Source organism: Equus przewalskii, chromosome 14 (assembly GCF_037783145.1).
Source record: "Equus przewalskii isolate Varuska chromosome 14, EquPr2, whole genome shotgun sequence".
In the NCBI taxonomy this organism is placed as follows: domain Eukaryota; kingdom Metazoa; phylum Chordata; class Mammalia; order Perissodactyla; family Equidae; genus Equus; species Equus przewalskii.
The window spans coordinates 32,420,155-32,444,185 of NC_091844.1; the positions used below are offsets into that span (position 1 = coordinate 32,420,155).

The 24,031-nt window shown below is 40.2% G+C and overlaps 1 protein-coding gene and 1 long non-coding RNA gene across 22 annotated transcripts in view; one reads left to right on the forward strand and one right to left on the reverse strand.

Moving 5' to 3' along the window:
- The window catches only part of AAK1 (AP2 associated kinase 1), a 165,560-nt gene that overhangs the window by 117,955 nt on the left and 23,574 nt on the right, over window positions 1-24,031 (forward strand). For 13 of the 20 annotated variants that reach the window (XM_070572435.1, XM_070572438.1, XM_070572440.1 and 10 more), the window contains exons 13-17: window positions 301-582; window positions 4,815-5,047; window positions 6,379-6,536; window positions 8,039-8,143; window positions 13,615-13,710. In XM_070572435.1, the coding sequence (XP_070428536.1) occupies window positions 301-582; window positions 4,815-5,047; window positions 6,379-6,536; window positions 8,039-8,143; window positions 13,615-13,710 (874 nt within the window). The remainder of the gene's footprint in view (window positions 1-300; window positions 583-4,814; window positions 5,048-6,378; window positions 6,537-8,038; window positions 8,144-13,614; window positions 13,711-24,031) is intronic. The other 7 variants (XM_070572436.1, XM_070572441.1, XM_070572443.1 and 4 more) reach the window with 3 other exon arrangements.
- Window positions 6,391-8,441, reverse strand: LOC139075532 (uncharacterized). 2 transcript variants are annotated; one of them, XR_011526015.1, is made up of 3 exons: window positions 8,305-8,441; window positions 7,452-7,537; window positions 6,391-6,712 (listed from the first exon to the last, which is right to left on the reverse strand). It is a non-coding gene; the product is annotated as an uncharacterized lncRNA (long non-coding RNA). The 2 variants fall into 2 exon arrangements; XR_011526014.1 differs by having other exon boundaries at window positions 7,452-7,540; window positions 8,305-8,430.

Genomic DNA, 24,031 nt, shown 5'->3' on the forward strand with positions numbered 1-24,031 from the left:
GTAGTCAGATGGATGCCTTTAGGCCGGGCATAGAAACCCAGCTGGAAGCCAGCCTGCAGTGCAAGAGGCAGGATAGTGCAGTAGATGCAGCCTGGCAGTGTAAGGTGCTGCTGTGTTTATTTTGATGCCTTAAGGTTCCCCTCATGAGTTTTCAGGCCATACTAAAAGACTTCTACCTACCCTTGCCTTTGGCTACAGCACTGGTCTTAGTTGTTACTGAGACATTTGTTGTTTGTGGAATTTCGTTCTGAGACAGGCTTTTATTCACCTCCTCATTTCTTGCCGCTTTCTCCTGCTCAGTTTCAGGCAGTACACCCAGCAACCCAGCAACCAGCGATTGCCCAGTTCCCTGTGGTATCCCAAGGAAGCTCTCAACAGCAGCTGATGCAGAACTTCTACCAGCAGCAGCAGCAGCAGCAGCAGCAGCAGCAGCAACAGCAGCAACTGGCCACAACCCTACATCAACAACAGCTGCTGACTCAGCAGGCTGCCTTGCAGCAGAAAACTGCTGTGGCGGCAGTACAGCAGCCCCAGGCACAGCAGACCACAGCCCCGCAGCCACCCCCGGCCCAGGAGCCAGCAGTAAGAATCACGCAGGGCTCAGAGTGCAAAAGCAGGAGAGGAGCGTGCAGTGAGGGCTAGGGAAAGGGTGAGAAAGAGCAGTAGCTGGTGAGAGGCCTCTGGATTAGGGCTAGGCTGTTTCCTCACCCTCGTGGTTAAAACATTTGATCTTTTCTTGATATATCCAAGAAAAAGATGAGATATTCTCTAGAAGGTAGAAGTTTTAAAAAAATGACTCTAGGCTGCTAATGAAGATGAACATTATTTATCACTCTAAAATTAGGCTGGCAGAAAGAGCTGTTCATTGTCTCTGTCAGGGCAAGTGTTGAGCAGTCAAGGACCTAGGCAGGATTAGAGCTAATCCCTTTCCCTTCTTCAAGGGGCTATTTGACTACTGTGGCCTTTCCTGTCTCTGGATTCTTGTGGGTCCCCATCTTTACCCTGAGTCCTGACAGTGTTATGTTTATTCTTCGTCTCGAACAACATTACACCACCTCATTTAAGTCTAACGTACAGCACCCTTCAAGGGTCTGCTTGCTGGGGCTATTTACCATGGCCTAATCCCTGTGAGCACCAGAGCATCTGGAGTAATGTTTCAGCCATCTTGTCAATTTAGAAATTGGACGTGTCCACTTCTGGATAGTGGCTGAGTGTCGCATCAGAACCCCTGCATCCTCTCCTGATTGACCTTTACCGTTTCAGCATCCTCAGGCACATTGCGCTATGGCCTTTAATGAGTGCCCTTAATTCTGTTCTCATATATTTCTGAGTGATAGTGATAGAAAAAGGCGTTTTACATACCGAACAGATCCAGTATCACAGCCACTCTCTTATTCCCAGGGGAGTCCAACTTCTAGATGAACGAAGGAAAAGTAAGAAACTGTCTTTCTGAGGATTGATTTCTGATAGAGTTTTGTTGCCTTTCTTAAACCGGAAAACCTACATCCCTTCAAAAGGAAGCAGTGCCGTAGATAGATTGCCTTCTTTAAGTCTCAGCTAAGAGTGTGTTCAGTGTCTTTATACCTTTGTTTAAGAAACAGCTCATGGGCTGGCCCGGTAGTGCAGCAGTTAAGTTCGCATGTTCTACTTCGGCGGCCCTGGGTTCACCAGTTCAGATCCTGGGTGTGGACCTACGTGTCACTTGTCAAACCATGCTGTGGCAGGTATCCCACATATAAAGTAGAGGAAGATGGGCACAGATGTTAGCTCAGGGCCAGTCTTCCTCATCAAAAAGAGGAGGATTGGCAGCGGATGTTAGCTAAGGGCTAATCTTCCTCAAAAGAAAAAAAAAGAAACAACTCAGCCTTCCTGCAGGCATGTGGTAGACATCTACTCTGTCTTTTTAACAAGAGATAAAGTTTCTCTTGTTAACGGAAAAAGAGTTTTAAAGAAATTATTGTATGGTGTAGTGAGTTAAGATCTTAATTAGCTAGTCTAGTTGCCTCATTTAATGGAATTGGAAACTGAGGCCCAGACTAGACAGTGATTACCCCAGCTACACAGACTGATAGCAGCAGAGCTGGGGCAAGAACCAAAGACTCCTGCTCTGTGTTCAAGGGTGATAATGACAAATGCCCATCCAGGGTGATGGAGTGACCAACTGCCACTGCACTGCTTATGAGGTTCCCTCTGCTTTCCCTGGACAAAAGTATCCATTCTCCTGTGAATGAATTGTAGAACTTCTCCATGTTCCTTGGGTGAAAAAGTACCTTGAGCACTTTGCTCAGGGATAGTTGGTTGAGGGGATGGAGAGGGAGTGAGAGCAGAATGTGCTTCAGCCAGGAGTCAGAGAGCTTCCCAGCTTTGACCATCCCTTTCTCTAATGACCCAAGGCAGGACTTACCTAGAGAAGAGAGTGAGTGAATGTGAAGTATACCCTGCAGCCATCCTAAAGCAATAATCTGCAAAGGGAAAACGGCCACACGCCATAGATGTTTATTGCCGTCTTATTAATAATAGCCAAAAGAATGGAAGCAACGTAAATCGTTCAAGAACCAAACTGTGCAGCCATTAAAAATCATAATTAGAAAGTTTGTACAAAGTAGAAAATACTCATAAAGTAATGTTAAAAGAGATGTGAAAGAGAAGTAGCTACTTAAAAGAAACTTAAATGGAAAATACCGAAAAGATAAAAACAGCTGTATTAGAGTGATAGAATGAAGTCTGGGTGGTTACCCCCCTCTGCGCTATAGTCTTACATTCCTTGATGTGATTGTATACCTTTAATTATGTATTTTGTTTTTAAAAAAAATCTTCAGCAAGGTGGACATCTGAGTCTCCCTTTGCTTCTCCTTCTGTGGTCAGTGTCTCCCTGCTCCCCGTCCCTAATCCCATCTTTGGATGAGGAGGCATCATGGTGCAGAAAAGAGAGTCCTGAGCTGCAGTCAGGAGATGTGGATTCTGTCCCCAGTTGACCCTGTGACCTTGGGCAAGCACTTAGCCTCAGGGGGCCTTGGTTTCATCTCCTCTAAAGCCAGACAGTTGGAATTCATGTTTTCTAAGGTTTCTTTCAATGTTCGTATTTTTAGATTCTAAATGGAAATGAAGCTGTCTGCGTGACAGGGTTGTTGTGAGGAGTATGAAGGGTTTGGAGCCACTTTGTATTAGTAGATTGCTGTGATAGGGAAATTGTGCTCCTGATGGAAGCATCTATTCTTCAATGTGCCACATACAGAGAATAGGTAAGAGCAGGGGAAAATATTTTCTAAGTCTGGACCCTTCAAAAAAAAGGAACTCAACAGTTAAGTACCCTTTGCAGAGTAATGAGTGTCTTAAACTCCAAGAAATAAGCAAATCTAGTTCTGTCCTTAAAGCCCCTCTGGTTCCTGAGGGTACTGGCTTTAGGTTGGCTCTTGTAGGTACAGCACTGGACCCCTGATGGAAGTTGTGGAGCTGAAGCTGTAGTCCTCACAGAGTACTCTGCTTCTCCCTCAGAGATGCGGTCAGCTGCTTTACCCATCTAACCTCAGTCTGATTGATACTAGAAGCTTATATTGTGTCCTTCAGCCTATTGGTGAAGTGATTGTGTCCTCACACATGCACGTAGCCTGTCTCAATAAAATTCAAAGTCTGAGTCAATGTAAGGACAGAAAATCCCAGGCTGTCAGCATCCTGGCCCAAGTAGCTGGACTCTCTGGTTTCCCTCATCTCTCTCAGAACCTACCTGCGAAGACAGAATGTGGGAACTTAGCTGCACCATGGAGGGGCAGCCCTAATCTGAGATGAACCACTGGAGGGAAGGGATAGTTAAATACCCGAAATGTTTAACATTCTAAGTCATTTTATCTTTGGATTGATAGAGTTAAGGAAAAAGGTTTGGTGGCCTTCTAAACGTTATTTGTTCATTTTCTTCATATAGCACTTTGTAGATCATGACTTATGCTTAAAGACTAACCATGTGGCCACAAGGATGTTCCCACCTGTTTGTTTTTCTATAGTGACAGTTTGTCCTATCTTCTGAAAATGACCCACATCTCAAGAGTCCATGTGTTCTTAGATCAGTCATCATCAAGAGTTTTTAAAATTTTTTCTTCTTTCTTGTTATATTCTCTACCTGGTTCTTCAGTGCCATTTCCATACTGAAGATTGGAAGAAGTTAATCCCACTGCCCCAGTGCTATACATTTTCTCAGGGGTTACCACAGAAATAAATCTCGTAGACCCATCCTGTCAATGAAATAAAGAGCTGTAGTAACAAAACAAAACAAAAAAGCACTACCATTTGTTAATCACAGTGTAATGTTATCTAACTTATTCCTAAGTAGTAGTCTAAGCTATGTCAGAGAGTCGGGGATCTCGTAGCAGAAATCATTCAGCTGAAATGTGTTTTAGCTGGAGATGTGCCTTCATTGGCTTCTGACTGTGGTAGTAGAATGCTGTGGAGACGTTCGAACCAGTTCCTGTGTGACCTCGGAAGCAGAAAGTGGTCCTTTAGGATATAGTCTAGATCATCTTTAGAGCTGGGAATAACTTCTGTAGTCTTATGCTCTGGGTTGAATTGTATATGGTTACCCTGTATATTGTTGCTGATGAAGATTAAAATTTATGTATAAGCACCAGATAAATGCCATGTTGGTATCAGTCCCAAAGTTGCAGCTCAGATTGTCAAAACTTATTTTTTTTCTTTCTGGGCATTATTGGTAAACTCAGCCATTTGAATTCCCATGTTAGCTCTCATGTGGCATTTTTTGTTATGCTTGCCTGTTTGTTTTTCCTTTCCCCTTTTTTTGAAACATTTTTCATCTCTCTTCCTAGCAGATTCAGGCCCCAGTAAGACAACAGCCAAAGGTTCAGACAACCCCACCTCCTGCCATCCAGGGGCAGAAACTCGGATCTCTCACTCCTCCATCATCCCCCAAGACCCAGCGTGCTGGGCACAGGCGGATTCTCAGTGATGTAACCCACAGTGCAGTCTTTGGAGTCCCTGCCAGCAAATCAACCCAGCTGCTCCAGGCAGCTGCAGCTGAGGCCAGTCTCAATAAGTCCAAGTATGTGGTGCTTCCCCTTTATCCTTCTTTCTTTTATGGGTGAAGTCTGCCATGGGCTGTTACTGTGTGATTCTTTGCATATGTATGTAGATATATGTGAAGTGGTATAGATGCATATGTAGTGGTGTGTGTCTGTGTTTTAATAAGAAGCTGAATTTGCCTGTGGTGCATAAACCATACTGGTCTTAAGAAATAATTTTCTACTTGCCTCTCTGTTTCCATTCTCTCATCCATTCCATGCTCTACAGAATATTTTCTAAACTCTTGATCTGACCATGTCTTTCCATGCTGAAAATCTTTCATTGGCTCCCCATTGCCTGAGGGGTAGTATCTGAACTCACCAGTTAACAGACCAAGGCCTGTGGTATCACATTGGTGGACTTGCAATTCTCCATCTTCACCAGTGCTTTATTCATCCTATGCTCTGTCGCTTAACTGCCACTGTCCTCCTTGTCCACTGAGGATATACTTATTTATTCATCAAGATCTGTGTCAGAGGTTACCTATTCTTTGACCCTTCCTCTGGTGTCATACGTAATTTTGTCTGAACCTTTTTTTGAGCATGTATCACACTGTACTATCGTTATTTATTGGCAAGTGTGGCTGACCTAGCCTGTGAGTTCCTCCAAGACAAGGACCATGTCTTAATCAACCTTTGTAAATCCAGTGACTGGCTCTGTGCCTGATAGAAAGTAGACCGCAATGAGTGTTTGTTGAGTAAATGCAGTTTCAGACCTTCAGCTTTCTTGGAACCATGCACTCTAAAGTTAAAAATCTTGATGTCATTAGCTAAATGCAAAGGGCATCAAGAGAGACTTTAGAAGAAAATTAGCTAATGATACCTAGAAGCACAAGATAGTGGTATCTGTCTTTATTTCTGTTTAACTGTGATGATGGCAACTGATGGTGGTCTTTAATTCTATGCATGCTACATCCTAATAGGTGGGAGGCAGCCTGAGTAGGCATCAGTCCCAGCCCCTCTCGGGTCAGTTATTCTGATGTCATAGTGGGCACTACAGAATGCACAATCCTAAGAACAAGTTGCTTTAGGATCCTGAATTGAAAGGACTTACAGACAAGACCAAAAGTCTAAGCAAAAGATTAAAGAGATAGTGGGAGATAGTGAATTGTGAAAGAAAGGGAGATATTTATTTCACGCAGTGGAAAGAGTGTCTCTGGAAACTGTTCAGTTGCCATGGAAAGCCCTTTTAGAAAACCACTGTGGAAAATAACGGTCTGACGCAGAAAGAATTTGATCTTGAAACCAAATAGATTGACCGTTTTCAACTTTTATATGTCTTTTTATTTCTCGGGGGTGGGAATCTTTCTAGGTCTGCAACCACCACTCCATCAGGCTCTCCTCGAACCTCCCAGCAAAATGTTTATAATCCTTCAGAAAGTTCTACATGGAATCCTTTCGATGATGACAATTTTTCCAAACTGACAGCTGAAGAACTGCTAAACAAGGACTTTGCCAAGCTGGGGGAAGGTGAGTAATTGGTGTCTTTTTGTGACTCTCGAACCTTAACTCTAGAGAGGAGTATGCATGTGAAAACTAGGCTGCAGTCTTCTTTCCCTCAAAGGCTTGATTTTGAAGTATGAGTGCAAATTGCTTTGTATGTTTACCAGAGCACTGAAGTCTTTTCATCCTCAGGAAATCCTGGCCTGTGGGTGGCAACAAGGAGAATGAGAAAGTTTTAGGAAAAATTCAGTAGCATAGATCAGAATGATAATATCAAACACAGTCACTTTTTGGAGGAGTGTGATGGTTCCCTTGTCCTAAGTGGATTTATTGTCCCAGAAAGTTGTAACTGCTTACCCATGAGAATCCTTGACTGTGATCAGAGTTCTATATTGCTCTTGACTGACCATGGAGAGGAGATCAAATAAATAGAAGGTGCCATTTCTGCCCTCAAACCCACAGTCTGATTTGAGAGGCAGGACACACAGACACAGGCACACACTACACACTTTGGAAAGCAGCAGCTCACACCCTGGGAAAATTCCACAATGTGGTACAGTTTGAAAAGAGTACCTCAGTGTAGACAAGCGCACTGGGTAAAGAAACGATTACAACCAAGTGAATGATATGAACTTGACTGAACATTTAGCTTTAACTATTATTTTATAGATATCTTTTAAAAATCTGTATTACTTTCTTGCCTTTTTAAACAGAAGATAGGGCACAGGATTTAACTTTCTTTGAAAACTTGTTGACTTATTTCATTGTTATTTGTGCCAGTTATTGTTCTAGACTATAAACAGAAATACCTTCAGGGGCTATTGAAAAAGGTGGTATTTTTGCACTCAATTAAGTGACCCCCCCCCCCCCCCGCCAAGTTTTTAAATTCTTGTGTCTGTTTTTAGTAGTTTCCTGTCTTCTTGTTCAGCTGTTAGCTCTCACTTGAAGCTGCTGTCGTTGTGCCTGTCCCTCAGAACCTCTCACGGCTGCCATCTCCACCACTCCCTCTTCTCATTAGCTCTTCTCAGCTGCTGCCAACATGGAAAACAGATCATCAAACTCCTCAGAATTATATAAAAATAAGTAGACTCAGAGTGAAGGCTGGAGGCATTCTGCCTTGAATAATGTGCTTGAGCTTTAGGGCTTAGCACTAGCTGACATTTTTGTTGTTTTTTATTTATTTTTGATTATGGTAAAATATACATAGCCTAAAAATTACAGTCATAAGCATTTTTCAGGGTGCAGTTCAGTAGTGTTAATTACATTCACACTGTTGTGCCCCCGGTCTCTAGAATCCTTTTCATCTTGCAAAACTGATGTGCCATCTCTTCTGATTCTTAAAACTTCCTTCATTTTCTTGGCTATTCTCTTAGTTATTGCACTGACTCCTAGACAAGGACCTTTAAGTAGCTGAGCTGTTGCTATAGTGCAGTAAAAGGAGTCAAGTCTAGAAGTCGGTCTGGAGGGTGCCCTTGGGATGCATCATGGGACTCTACTGGAATGAGCTGAGTGGTGTTTTGTCCTTTCAGGCAAACATCCTGAGAAGCTTGGAGGCTCAGCTGAGAGTTTGATCCCAGGCTTTCAGCCCACCCAAGGTGATGCTTTTGCCACTGCCTCGTTTCCTGCTGGAGCCGGTTAGTATGGCAGACACCTGCTACACAAGACTCACTGTTGTCACCTTCACACTGTTTTCCACCCCACAGCATGTCAGTGAGCCCCAAATCCTGGTGGTAACTTATGTTTCCCCCTCAAAAGAGTTCTAATAAAAAAAGGATAGAGAATGATCTAGAATCACCTTGAATTAAAATGACAGGATGATCTGGCAGCAATATACAGGATTTGTTGTCTCTAGTCACACAGATGTGTTTTAAGCAAATCTTTCTAAATTTGATGAACATCACTCAGTTGATCTCTCGTAATTGCCTAGGTTCTTTGGAATGACTTGAAGAATTCTAAGAATTAGAAGTTCTATCCTACATCTGAGACTCCGCTAAGCTGTGTTTTTGTGCATGCGTGTGTGCTTACGGAGAGGGAGAGAGGTGTCTTTTTAAATGAGACTTTAAAATTATAGAACAATAATAAAAAACTAATTTTCCCTTTTATTAATAAAAAGTATACATGTTTATTATATAAAAGTTAGTAATTTATAGAAAAGCATAGAGAAGAAAGTTAAAATCTCTATGATCTCACCACTGAGAAATTAGCACAGGGAGCCCATTTTGATGTCTGTTACTGGCATTTAACCTTTTTAGGGTCACAGATATCTTTGTGAATCTAATGAAAGTTATAGATCTTCTCTCTCACAAAAATACGTGACCACAATTTTGTACACAATTTTTGGCCTCAACTTGAGACTATAACATGCGTCTTTATAGTCATATTTTAAAACTTAATTTTTTCACTTGATAAATCTTGCACCTTTCCCCCACATCATTAAAGAAGCTACTAAAATATACTTTAAAAATATCTGCATTAAATTCTTTTATATGGATATTTCCTAATGTATTTAACCAAGTACCTCTTTTTAATCATTAATTTGATGTCAGTGTTTTACTATTATAAATTCCTCAGCAATGGACATGAGGTTTTGAATATATTCTTTGTAAGATATGGAATTTGATATACTTCTAAAATTGATCTTTTTAACTTTATTGATTAATTTTTGCTTTTAACCTTATATGTTCTTTCTGCTTTCTTCAGGTGCATAAATAGATTTTCTAACCTCATAGATTTATTTCTGATTATAACTTTGGCTGTTACTCCATAATATTTGATATATCATGCTCTCTTATTCTCATTGTTTTCTGGATGTTTTTAAATTGCAATTTTGATTTCTTGTTTTGCCCAAGAGTTGCTTAGGATATACTTTGATTGCATTGTGTAAGAGTACCTATGCAGTTTTTGCTTTGGGGTATTATGGAGGAGCTTTCTGTAGCCCAGTTTATTATTCATTTTATGAACATTATATGGGAATTAGTAATTTTCCATGTCAGCAAATATTAATCTACAACATGATTTTTAATGGAAGAATAGTAACAGTGCATTAACATCCCCTTTGATGAATAAGTTGTTACTCATTTTTCACCATATAAACATTCTTGAAGCTAAATTTTTGTTTATATCCTTTACAGTTTCTTTAGGATAACTTCTAGGGGATTATTTGCTAAATCAAAAGATATGTGTATTTTTAGGGCTTTTGGTACATATTTCCAAATTGCCCTCCAAGCATGCTATATAAATTTTTTTCCATCAGCCGTGAATGAGAGTAATTTTTGCTCCCATTTCCCCATTCATCCCAGCTCAGAGACTATAGACAGGACATTGTTTGCTGCCCATTTTTATTTCTTTTGGAATTTGTATTGTTCATATCTTTTGCCCTTTTGTTTGTTTTGGGGGTGTTTTTTTCTTTTTGATGTTCTGTGTTCATTTGTTCTTATTAATTTGTAAGAGCTTTTCATATGTCATATATTGTAAACATTTTCCCCAGTTTGTCATTTCTCCTACACGAGTGTTATCTCATCTGACCCTCTCAACAACCTTTTGAGGTTCGTGCATCATCCCCACGTCAGTTACCGTTGAGATAACTGAGCACAGATTAGTCTCTTTTCTAGGGTCACATGGGTAGTAAGTGACAGAGCTGGAACACCAACTGTCTGGCTCTAGAACTTCTTCCCTTATGTTTTCTACCACATAGTGAGGCAAATTTAGTAATATTTTCCTAGAAAATCATCTGCAGTTTTAACGTTTTTAAAATGAAAGAGAACAATACATTTAAATCTTAGAGTATTTTCTTTGTCTACATCAATTTTAATTGTATGTGTTTGTGTTCCTCTTTTTCTTGGTAAGAGCTCGCGATCTTCTGTTTATTACCTTTCAAAGACAACTCTTAGATTTATAAAATATCCTGTATTTTCTGTCTTGTAATTCTTTAGCTTTCGATGTTATCTTTTTGATTATAGTTCCCTGTTTTTCTTAGGTTTGCTTTGTCAATATCAAGAGGAATATACAGTCAAATTTTTAAAAATTCTTTTAAAAAACATAATAAAAGTATTTAGAGTTTTTCTCCCAGTAAAACAGTAGTTTTCAACCATCCTGAGAGTGGGGAGGGTGGCTAATTATAATATCCGGGAGGGCTTTTTCACAGATATTCCAATATTCCCTGCTTCTCCCTCCAATTGCCACCCCACCCCAACCTTTGAGGATTACACTGTTTATTGAGAGTGCTTTCTGTTAGGTGTGCGTTTCCCTCATTAGAAAAAAACTGAAGTTTTAACCATATCCCATAAGTCTGCATATGATGTTCTCATTGTTATTATTTTGGAGTAGGTATTGAAGTTATATGGGAGGTATGCTTTTTAATATTAAATAGTTAAAAAAATTTTCTGTGTTATTTTTCATTTTTAGCTTTGTTTTCTGGTCTAGGTAATATTTTAATTTATTGATGTTCTGGTCTAGTTTAAAGTGCTTAAAGTTTGATAGGCCACGTAGTTGACAATGTGCCAAATGTATGAAGCATTGACCATCGTCCTTGAGGTAGAGCATCACGATAATGACCAGCTGTGGTACTGGGTAGGATGTAGTTTCCTTGGAAGGTGGGTGGGGAATGAAATAAGCTCTAGGAGAGCCTTCTTTGCTACTGCATCCCAGCTTTTAGTACAGTGTTTGGCTCAGTACACGTCTGTTAAATGAATGAGAAGGGTTGCTTTTTGCCAAAGGCTGGGAGCTTGGATTCATCAGTGTTGATAACAGAGTCCCTAATCATTTTTCATCCACTCCCAGGTTTAATGCCTAATTCTTACTTGTCACACATGGTCATGTTTTGTTGTTTATTTGTCTGTATGAGCTATTTTTTAAAGAGTTGTTTTTTGTTTTTGCCTCTTCTCCCCCTTTATGCTTACTTTGAAGACCATAAATGGCAGTATTTTTTTTAAGGGACTTAAAGACCCCAGCCATAAAAAACATATATTTGAGTAAAGTTATGACAGTAATAACAGTGAACATATATTGAGACATGCGCCAGGCTAAGCCCAGTGGGTAAGTGCTTTTTTGCGCATTATCTCAGGTGATCCTCACCATCGCTGTGAGAGGTCACGTGACCTGCCCAAGGTCACAGCTGGAAAATAACAGAATGGGGATTTGTATGTGGAAAGCCCAGCTCAGAAACTGTAGTCATTACCATATCTCCTGAATCTTGTAAATCAGTGTCATTAAACATTATAAAATGTCTTCACATCCTCCTCATTTTATCCAGCCTTTTTTAATGAACACTTGGTATTTTGCCTTCTTTCTTGTTAGAAATGTGAAGGTTTTGTTTTCTGCGACACATTCTTTCTTTCCAAATGAAAGAAAATTATATCTAAATCCCAGAAATTAATGTGTCCTCATTTTCTGCAAGTTTTCTAATCAAGCTCAGGCTGTTCACTGATTTTAAAGCTTACCAACCGAGGGAGGAAATAAGCTGGAAATCTGGTACTGGATCGGGAAGGATGGCACAAGGACTATTTTAAAAGTCGCAGAAGTGTTGTTGAACTGTGTCCATGTACTGGAGGCAGACGTCTAAAACTTGACATTGTGCCACTGTATTTAAAATATTTTTCCGTTGATAAGTTATACATATTCATTTGTAAAATTTTGGGAAAATAACTAGAAGCAAGATAAAAGAATTCATGACCTCACTCTAAGAAGAAAGCATTGCTGACATTTTATACTATTTATATCCATAATTTCAATTCTGCATGTATACTTTTTTCAAAAATGAATTATATATTGTTTTATAATTTGTTCTTTTTCTTTTAATATATTTTATCATGTCTTATTTAAAAATATTTCAGAGACTTAAAAACAGTGATTTTACCCTTCTCTTCCTCCATCTACCTTTAAAGAAGCTTAAAAACCCACTTTAATACCATCTTTGAAATGACAAAATTACAGAGATTGAGAACACATTAGTGAATTCCAAGAGATGGGGACAGGAGTAAGGAGTGGGTGTGACTGTAAAGGAGTACAACGAGAGAGTTGTTTTGTTTGATGGAACAGTTCTGTATGCTGCTTGTGGTGAAGCTTACTCTAGTCTATACATAGGCTCTGATTGCAAGGAACTACACACACACACACACACACACACTCTCACAAATGGGTGCATGTGAAAACTGAATAAAGTGTAGTTAACAGTACTATGCCGGTGTCATTGATTTACTACGACAGTTGTAGAAGATCTCACCATGGAGGGAAGCTGGATGAAGGGTTCGTTCGACTTTATTTACAACAGCTTCCTATGATTCTGTAATTATTTGAAAATAAAAAGTTTTTTCAAAATCCACTCTATAGAGGGAAAAATGAAACTTGTAATTAATGAATAAACAATATTAAAAATGCAGTGTAAAGAATGGTAAAGTAGAAACCAGGAGACCTGAGTTCTGATCCTGAGTCTGCTGGTGGAGCTCTGGCTAGTCTCTTAACTTCTAGGCTTCATTGTCTTTTCTGGAAAATTATTCTAGAAAATCCTATGATTCCTTCAGGCTCTGATGTTCCATAGGGTGTATAAGTTTGCCAAATATAGAACGAATGCCAATAGTGTGTTAGATGTAGTCGTCAGGGTTTATGTAACCTTGCAATAGGCAAGAAGTCTGTTTCTGTCTCTTGCTCTCTATCTACCTAACACTACATTAGACATTTGGTGATAAAACGACCTCAAGAGTAATGGGTGCTAACAAGTACCTATACACATGTGCTAGATTACAAAATAGACAGTGTTTGTTTACATGCCAAAATGTGTGATATGGACACTAATTGTTATTGGAATTCTGAAAGAGATCACTGTAGGCTTCCACACAAGGAAAAACTAGAATTTCAGATGTATGAGTATCCTAGTTTTGTCATTAATTGCATCTTAGAGTATGTTGCAAGGACCAGATTATAGATACTTTGCCATTACATTGGATTATATCCTCTCATCCCTTTTTATTCTGCCTCAGAGTTTAGACTTACTCTATAATTTGAGCTGTTGGGTTGTTAGGTGGTAAATTCATCTAGACTTACTTGCTATTTTCTGCTTTTCTCTTTTTTTCTCTCCTTGACCCTTTCTTTCCCCTCCTACCAACTCCAGCTGAAAAAAGGAAGGGTGGGCAGACTGTGGATCCTAGCCTCCCACTTCTAAGTGTATCTGATCCTTTCATTCCTCTTCAAGTACCTGATGCACCAGGTAGGTACATAGAACTGATCTGAGGTTAAGTAGCTTGATACTTGTGTCCCAAGGCCTCTTGAGAGTTGTTTTAAACACTCCGTGAAAAGGATCTGGATTCCAAGCCCTACTAATAGGTACTGTTGTATATTTTTACTGTGTCTCAATAAAGAGGGGCAAAATTTTCTGGAGGGCAACAGTCCTTAGTAAAGATAATATAATCAGTTCAAGTTATACTGAATTGCATTCCACATTATATCAGTGTTCAGTTTTTTATCCTTGACTGTGTTATTGATAATGTGAAGGGCCTGTGTATTGGGAAGAAAGTTAGTTTAATAAGATTGATCATAACAGTGTGGGAGGAGAAACGTATAAGATGTGATAGAAGGAACAAAATGCTGTTAGTGGTTATAGTATGATGATTGGATTATGAGCGACTTCCTGTCCAGTTCCTATTTTCCTATAATGTGCTTTTATTTTATAATATAAAAGCACACAATAAAAGTTGATAGAGAAAGTGAATTGGGAGACCTAGGTTCCCTTCTTGGCTCTTCCACTACTTGAAAACCTTCTGGGCTTGGCTCTTCATCAGTGAAGTAAGTTGAACTGCATGAGTTCAAATGTCTCTTTAGGTCTACCATTTCCTGATTTTCAATAAGCAGTTTAAAAAAGTAAGCAATGGTTAGTGTGTTCTGATTGAAGCAGCTTTTGAAACAATAATCGGATGCCTTCCATTTGCAGTTCATGAATGCCAAAGATTTCTTTTCTTGCTCCCCTCCGCATCCTTTTGCGGGGGGAGCATGATGTAAGGAACAAAAGCTACCCTTTCTCTTCTTTATCAGTCTCTTTGAAAGAGCAAATAGATCCAACTCCTTAGAGGCAACTGGCAGTCATTTTACTTCTGATATTTTTTCCTTTTTTCCCATTCTTACTCCTGCCGATTCTTGATCTTAAACTGTGATAGGATCTACTTGTTTTTTCTTCTTTCCCAAAATGTTCAGTGTATTTGATTGATTGCCTCAAAACTGGAAGTGTTTGTGATGTTCATGCCCTCTACTTACTGAGACAGACTGCAGCTAGGGTACCAAGACGGTTTTTATTTCTTTAGGCAATTTGTTGACCCTTCTAAGAGGAAGCAAAAACTTGCCTAGATCAGGTAGTATTGTGTAACATTATAACTTGCTAGACCTGAATATAGGTCAAAAATATCTAAAATCACCAAGGAAGGATTCAGTGTAGGATAGTTAAAGACATGGGAAGAAAGGAATCAGATAGAGGCCCTTTTTTCTGTTGCATCCTTCAGGTATGCCTCGCAGTACCTAGACAAGCCAGTTTCAAGCAGAAGGCTGGAAAAGTAGGGGCTCAAACTCAAGCTGGGGCCCAGTGGCCTCTTTTTCCTCCCTGTTGTGGCAGTCGTAGGATCAGACAAGAAAAAGAGATCATTGAGGCATTTTTCCTTTGACACCCCTTCAGATTCTTGCCTTGCTCTTACCCAGATAGCCCATGGGCTGCAAAAGCTGGAAGGGTGGCCTCTTGGCACAGGCCAGAGGATGCGGACCCACAGGCAAGTAGTTGTTGTCTGCAGCTGTCACAGGAGCCCTCTGGATCAGGCGTGAGGAGCCAGGCACGTGCACCAGGTAGCTCAGGACATGAACTCCTGGTTGTAGAGATGAGTTGTGAAGTGTTGTGAAGATGAGCTTGGGAGGCACCAGAGCCAGCTCGCTGCCAGCCTGCCTGCCTTATTGTCATCTTTCCTGTCTTCTGATCCTCCATATTTCTCTCGTTCTGTCGGATTCTTGCTAAAATGTTACTGGTATACACTTTAATACCAATTAAGCCATGACCCCTCGGGTTTTAATGGAAAATCTATTAAAATTTTAATAGAGATTTCCAGGAGTGTCTTACTTGCTTTCTGATGTATCAGACCAGACTCATCTGTTGAAAACGTAAATCAGACATATCACTCCTTTGCGCTCCAGTGAATTCCCATATCACTGAGTGTAAAGTGCAGACTTCTTACCATGACCTACAAGGCCCTAAATGATCTGGCCCTTGGCTGCTCCTCTAACCTGAGCTCATAGCATTCTTCCCCTCAGTCTTTCCTTCAAAAGACTAAGTTTGTTTCCACCTCAGGGCCTTTGCACTTGATGATACTCTACCTGGAATACTTTTCCTCCAGCTCTCTTCCTTCTTGTCATTCAACATTTGTGTCTCACCTTAAATGCTGTCTTGTCTCCGAGAGGCCCAGCATGGTCCGGTCCCACAGGCACTCTCAATCACACGCCCTGGCCTTTTTCTTCATAGCGCTTATCATGACATTGTCCGTTTGCATTTGTTCATTGTCTGTCTTTCCCCACCAGAATGTCCGTGTCCTGAGGCCTTGCTGTCTTATTCACCACTCTATCATGGGTGCTGGAACGTTGCCAGGCAGAGTCAGCACTCGATGAGTATTTGCAGATTGGGTGAATGAATGAAGTAAAACCTGAGGCTGAAAGGCTTTTGGCAGCCTCATTACCTCTGTTTCAGTCCCCAACTCCTAAACACTAGACCACTGGCTCAGTATCCTTCCGACTGTGCCTCTGCCACCCCCAGCCAGGCCTCCCACCCGCTCTTTGAGGGCGTATAAACGACGGCGCAGCTCAGGAAAATAGCCGCTAGGTTCAGCACATCTTTCAGCTCCAGCCTTTCATGGTGCCCTCTAGAATCTGGGCTAAGTATGGCATTTCCACTGTGTCTTTGATTAGTTTATTTATTTCGATGTTCAGCCTGTAGCGCCATTCAGTTATATAGCTTCTTTGTCCAAGGTCCCTACGTCCTTCCTTAGCATCTTGAAGTGCCTGAGTGAGGAAAGGGCTGAGAGTTTAGGGTCACTGCCACCTCAGCAAACTGCAAGTTTGTCTACCCCTCTCCTGTCCCCGGCAAAAGCATCCAGTTTGTCACTACCTCCAGCCCACTATGGGCACCAGTGAAATTTTTTGGTTGGTTCATTGGTTGGTTTTGCATACATGCTACCTTCCTCACTCAGCCTTCCTGATGATGAGAATTATGAAATCTTAGTCTCCTGACAACTGTATGCCTTTTAATGACTTAATTTTATTTTATACTTTTAAGATGTTTTCACTTGTAATTTCTTTTGATCCTACAAATAATACTGACCAATGGGTATGTCAAGTAATATCTCATTTTCTGGGTGAGGAAGTGAGGCCTTAGTGCTGTTGTGACTGTGCTGTTCCACATACTCCTTTTCGTGGCCCACATCCCCCAAGCAGTGGATGTTTCTTCGTCTTTGGGACAGTTCTCAGATCAATAAAGCCTTTGACTAGAGAGCTCAATTTAAGGTCTAGGGAAATACGAAAATGGATTTGAACTTATAAGACCTGGGTTCTAGCGACTTAGTAGTTATGTGATTTTGGTCAATTCATTTAAACTCTGTGTCCTCCTTCTCAAAATTGGCAATATTAAAACCTACCTTATGGAGTGGCTCATGAGGTTCAGATGAAATAATGTATTTGAAATTTCTTTGTAAACTTTAAATTAGCATAAAGATAGGAAATGTTATAACAACTTTGATTCTGGGTCCTTATTCCCAGTGGGGCAGTCCTAGTTACATAAAGCCTTAAACAGTGATATTTTTCTCCTATAGAAAGGAAACTTGCTCTACATTAAACCTTTGACCTTGCATAACTGAGAGCCATTAAACTAGACTCCTTGATGTAATGATTGTTAAACTATGGGTGAAGGGGCACTGAATAATTAAGTTTTTTTAAGGAGCGTTTTTATTTTCCAAAGCATCATAAAACAAATTTTCCTAGAAAATCTGGCGTTAAAAAAAAAATCACAGCCGTGAGCATTTGTGTGCTCACAAAGCTGCCAAGTGAAGGCCAGCCCTAGTGAGTCTCAGAGTATTTCACTGATGCTCATATGCTGTGTGCTCATTTATTTGCCTTCTGTTTGCAGTAGGGAACAGATAAGCTATAGGTGATACCAGAGTTTTAAAATACGGTAGAAAAGATTGAGGAATTTTCTTTGAAAATTGTCAGAAAGACAATAATTTTTTAAATTGTGTTAAAATATGCATAACACAAAACTTACCATTTTAAAGTGGACAGTCTAGTGGCATTAAGCACATTCACATTGTTTTGCAGTCATCACCACCATCTATCCACAGAACTTTTTTTTCATCTTGCAAAACTGAAATTCTCTACCTATTAACAATAATTCTCCATTCTCTCCCTCCCCACAGCCCCTGGCAACCACCATTCTACTTTCTGTCTCTATGAATTTGACTACTCTAGGTACCTCATTTAAGTGGAATCATACAATATTTGTCCTTTTGTGACTGGTTCATTTCACTTAACATAATATCCTCAAAGTTCACCCATGTTGTGGCATGTGTCAGAATTTCCTTTCTTTTTAAGGCTGAGTAATATTCCGCTGTATGTATATACCACATTTTGTTTATCCACTCATCTGTCAGTGAATACTTGGGTTGCTTCCGTCTTTGGGCTATTGTGAATAATGCTTCCATGAACACTGGTGTCCAAACATCTCTTCAAGACCCAAGATTCTTGAGTATATTCCCCAAATTGGAATTGCTAGATCGTATGGTAATTATATTTTCAATCTTTTGAGGAACCACCATACTGTTTTCCATAGCAACTACACTTTTTTACATTCCCACTAGCAGTGCACAAGAGTTTGAGGAAGAGATTTTTGTAGCAACTCCTTAATACTGACCTCTCAACATCAGTGTTCCACAAGACTAAGCAAGAATGCATTAGTTGTCCCATAAGTGCTGCTTCCTAGAATTAACAGCTTTTTCCAAAAAACTGCCTCTTGGTTTATGGCACTCCATCATCTCTTGAAAAGTAGACAAGAGAAGCTGTGTTTTCTTAGTGGTTTGTTGTCAAGATAGGCATTCCTCTCAGAGCTGTTTGCCTAGCATCTTCCTAACTTCCAACTGCTGTCTTGTGACATTAAAAAGTCCCAGGTTGATTATAGTCTGTGTCTTGACTCTGGAAAGTTGATCTTCCTGCAGCTTCAGTTCTCTACAATGAACTCGGGCTAGGCATAGTGGTTGACTTTTGCTTCTAACTTGCAGATGTCACAGATGAGTTAGTGTCTGGTTTCTCAGTGACAGGAAATATTTAGAGAGACTAGATTTTAAAAAACAGCATTTCTCATCACAAGACTTCAGGGCTTCTACCCCAGGTCAGACTAAATTTAAATTTCCAAAGCCACAAATCATATAGCAGCCAAATCATCTGTTTTGATGGGACTCATGTTTGTTAGTTCAGCCTGCTCTACTCCTTATGGTCATATTCTGAGTTAAGGTCAGAATGGGCCTTAGTCTTATTAGCTTGTATAAATAGATATCTTTCCTCTCTGTCAATATTTTAAAAGAGAAAAAGCTCACAACTTGCAGTATGTCAGGAAGTGGTTTTGATTATCTAATCTTAGACTGATCTGTGAAGGATTTATTACCTTCTTGCCCTGTGGTTGATATTTTCAATGACTAAGTCTTGAGAGGAGAGGTATAAGAGAATGAATCTGAAGTGGATTAATTCCCATCTCCAACTCCAGCAGCTACCTCCTTTCATCTTCTCCCAGTTCCCAGTGCCACTTGAGTTATGTTTAAGAGGAAAGGGGGAGGTGCTCAGAAGAGAAGAGCCTTTCTCTCACCTCCCCTCTTAATTTCAAAATACTAACAATCCTCTTCTTTAAAAGCACTCTCAGTTTTCGTTGTCCAAGCTAACTAATTCCGCATCCACTTTTCTTCAGGGGTCCACCTTCTCAGTCCTTTAACTATGATTTCAGCACTTCTCCAAGCTCTTCACCTGACTCGTTTTTATTTGGGAACCCTAGAGACTTGAGAAAGAACTGAATACCATCAACTGACCACTATGAGCAGACAGTTCACAAAGAAGAAATATAAATTACCAGTAAATATGTTTTTTTATAAGTTCATCATTGTGATGAATCCAAGAAGAGCCAACTATAAATCAATGAGATGCTACAACTTCTGCTATCAGATTGGAAAAGATTAAAAACCCCCACCACCTCAGGCTTGGTGAAGGTATAAGAAAACAGATATGCTCAGATCCAGCTATTGGGACTGTCAGTCAGAACAACTTTTGGGGAGGACAGTGTGGCATTTTTTAGAAAGGCCTTTGCTGGTGGTGGTGGTATAGTGGCGAGCATAGCTACCTTCCAAAGGCCTTTTGGATTTTACTTTCTCTTTGACTTAGCAGTTCTTTTCAGAAAAATTGTTCTAAGAAAACATGGATATGCTTAAATATTTACTGAATGATGAGAATATTTAGGAAAAGATTGGAAGAGTATTCATTAAAAACTCTTAATAGGGACTGGCCCTGTGGCACAGCAGTTAAGTGCGCACATTCTGCTTCGGCGGCCCGGGGTTGCTGGTTCGGATCCTGGGTGCGGACATGGCACCGCTTGGCAAGCCATACTGTGGTAGGCGTCCCACATATAAAGTGGAGGAAGATGGGCATGGATGTTAGTTCAGGGCCAGCCTTCCTCAGCAAAAAGAGGAGGAGTGGTGGTAGTTAGCTCAGGGCTAATCTTCCTCAAAAAAAAAACAAAAAAAAAAAAAACTCTTAATAGTGGATATCTCTAGAAGTGAGATTATAGGTGGTTTTTACTTTTATCCTTTGGCTTCTCTGTATTTCCTAATTTTTTCACAATAAACCTGTGTTACTTTTGTAATAAGGGATCAAACAATAGAAGTTTGTTCTTTTGTTGAGCAAGGGGCTAGCTTAAATATTCCCCCACCTTCTCCCCCTCTTCTCCTGGCTGTGTGTGTCTGGGCTGAGTTTGCATGTTGAACAGTACATTGAGTCAGCCCTGCATTTTCCAAAACCTGCTGCCTTGGGGTCAGTCATCTTACTGCCTGCCCATGTCCCCGAGGTGTCCCCAAGTGTCCTTCCCTGCGGTTATTCCCAGTTCGGATCTCCAGTTTCATTTCTAAGCAGTCCGTTTTCTAAGCAACTAGTTCCTACTTCCTATTTTTCCCTTTACGTTGGATAATTGACTTTTAGAGGGGGATAGGACCTTTAAGTTTATCTTCAAACTTTCTTATCAAGAAGAAAACTTAGATCCAGAGAGAGACAGTGATTTGCCCAAAGTGCCACATAAAGTTAGTGCAGAACCCCGGTCTCTTGTCTCTTAGTGACTTTTCTTCTTCCCAATAGGACCATGCTGCCCCTTCCTCACATTTCACTTTGTTCAAGTAATTCTCCTTATTCTGATCTCGCACCAAAGCATTTGAGTAAAATCTGGAACTCTACCCATTTTCACTACTGTAATCTCAGGCATCTGTGTCTTGGTGACCCTTCATCTAGTCCTCTTACTTAAAAGAGAAGTTAATCTCCTTTTATGTACCAAGCACTTTAATTTATACACACACACGTTAATTCTGATAAATATGTCCATTAAGTCCTGGCAGCTCTTTAGTTTTTATCCTCTATTTACAGGTGAGAAAACTGATGCTTAGAAAAGTTAGATAACTTTAACTTAAATTCAGGCTCTTTTACTCTTTCATGTTGCTTATTTATTTTTTGGGATTTTGAAGACCCCAGCTAAAGTCCCCCAAATGTACAGCATCTCAATAAAAGATTAAATAATACCCTCCCCAAGTCTGGGTATTCTCCCCAACACAAACACAACAGATACTTAGATTCTGAAAATATCAGAGGCAGCCTGGGAACTGGACCATTTTCTTCTATCCAAAATTGCCCACTGCCTTTCCCATGTACTAGAATAAGTTGGGGTCACGGACCTGTGATTCTAACACGAAGGAGATGGAAAACTCTTGAAAAATGTTTCTTAGGAAGATTAAATCATTGCGAAGTGAAATTTATGAATTATTTCTGGGTTTTACTGGACTGTAACCTTGCATAATTGAAAAATAGAGCGTGAATCTTTGAACATTTTAGGTATGAACTGTCCCAGAATATGGGTTTTGCTTTTGCATTCAGCGAAGCCATTTCCCATGATTCATGTAAAATTTTAAAAAGCCTTCTTTCCTTAGATGTCGTCAAGTTGTGATATGCCAATGTGGAGCTGGATCAAGATTTTGGATCTTAACTCTTCCTGCACAATTTCCTAAATTCACCCCCCCCCCCATCATGATCCATGGCCTCATAGTGTTTTTATAAAACTGTAGGAGCGAGGACAGAATTCATAAAATGGAGAATATCAAGGCCAGCCCTTGATGCACATGGGAGGCCTCCAGACTGTGATTTATAGACTTTCAACCTCCTGTAGCCTTTCTTGTGCCTCCCATTACATCTTGATCTCAAAGTTCTTCATTTACAGTGACCAAAAGTGACCTATAATAGCTTTAGATGTGGCTTCTTCTAATAGTCTTTACATTTTAAAGTAATCGAAGCCGGAGTTAAACCAGAGGAGTGAATCTCTAGTGCATAGAAGATCTAGCCCCTAGTCCTAGCTAGCTCTGTGGCTTACTTGCTGTAAGCTCTTAGGCAACTTGCTTCCCCTCTCTGAAGCTGATCTGGATCTGTGAATGAGAAGCCTAATTGAATAAGATCTGAGTTTCCTTCCTGTGCCTACGTGTCTTTGATAACTTGACCATTGTGCATGGGACTGTGTCTATGTGAAGACCTGTCTCCTGTGTTGATGGAGATAGGCAGGTCCAGTAGGCAGCGTATGGAGGGAACTTGAAGTCAAGTCCGGGCTTTCTCATGTTCCATCTATGACTTTGCAAGTAACATTCTCACAGTCTCTGATGTCCATTCTTCTCAACTTTAACAGTATTCCCAAACCCAGGGTTTTTTTGAATAATGAATGACAATGTTTGACGTTAAACTCTACAAATGTGATGACTGTTGTTGTATGGCAGCTGGGCACGAGCACTAACTGGGAGACTTCTCTCACTTTGAGAGTCCTGGGAGTGAAAGAAGCTGTTTTTGCACATGCCAGCTACCTTACTTATGCTGTGGCCCTGTACTCTCACTCTTAGGTTTCTGCCTGGTGTTACTGTGTCCCCTGATCCTCCCTCTCACGTTCCAGTTTCTGAGTCTTCCCAAGCTGCAGTGACCATACAAAGTATCTATGTGACTAGCCCGTTACTTTGAGGTTTGATCAGAAAATAAGCATCCCTAAATTTAGCAACTTACCCCATCCCCACCCCATTCCGTCTCACCACACAACACATGTACGCGCTCATGCCCACACGTAGTTTTTTACCCTCTCACATGCTTTTTGCTAATGGCTAATAAAATAGATTCTTGTTGAAGTTCCTAACTCTTTCCAGTTGATCCCCTGTTCTCCCTACCTCTCCAATGAAGCCAAAAGGCAGAGATATGATATAGAGTATGAGAGGGAACCAAGAACTGGGGTACAGAGATTAATGAGACACCTTCCCTGCTTTCAGTCATGTTGTAAGAGCTGCAAGACAAGTGAGCACAGGGTGCTCCAAAGGTCCCTGAAGAGGCGGGGAGGGTGGAGAAAGGCTTAGAGGAGCGAATACTTGAGTGACCAACACACAAAGGTTGGGGGAGGTACGTCTCCATTTTACAGCTGAACAGGTAATGTCAGAAGTGTAAGGAACTACCCCAGGGTCACAGCCAGTCACTGGAGATGGACTCTGGAATTCAGACTCCAAAAGAATGCTAGCTTAAGGTTTTACACCAAGGTAAACTGCTGTATGAAAGACAAATAATTTTGAGTCTTTATTTTTTATCCATTGCTTCACAAGATTGCAAATATATGAGTGCTAAAAGTGAAAGAAGCAAATAATTACTTTTTTTTAAGTAGAAGCAGCTTTTTGGGGGTAATAAAAGAAAAACTAGTGTTCAGAATAATGAAAAATTAAGCTTGTTGGGAAAACCATCTTATTTTTGCCAATATGCAGAAAACTGTCAAAGGTATTTTTAACTTCTTATAGTAAAATGTCTTATAGAGTGCAAGGTTAATGCTGGTGTGATTACACTTGTATATTTGGCTAGTACCCTGGATTTTTTTCCCTGCTGTTGAGAAGCTTCTTTTTTTTCTTCCTTTCTTCAGTGTAAATCAGGAATAAATGAGAAATGTAGCATATTGTCATTTAATTCAAAGATATCTACATGCCGTATACTCTGAAGATGGTAAATTGGTTTTGGATGTAAAAATGTCTTTTTCTGCAGTGTGTTAATTGTACCAAAACAATTTATCTTTCCAAGACACTAAAATCCATCATTTTGTTTCACCCGTGTCGTTATAGATAACCTAAATTATAGATAACCTAAAATTTGGTTCCTACCCCTCAGTGAATGTCAATTTTGTCTTTGCTTATCTCAATTCCTGATGACCTAGAAAAATA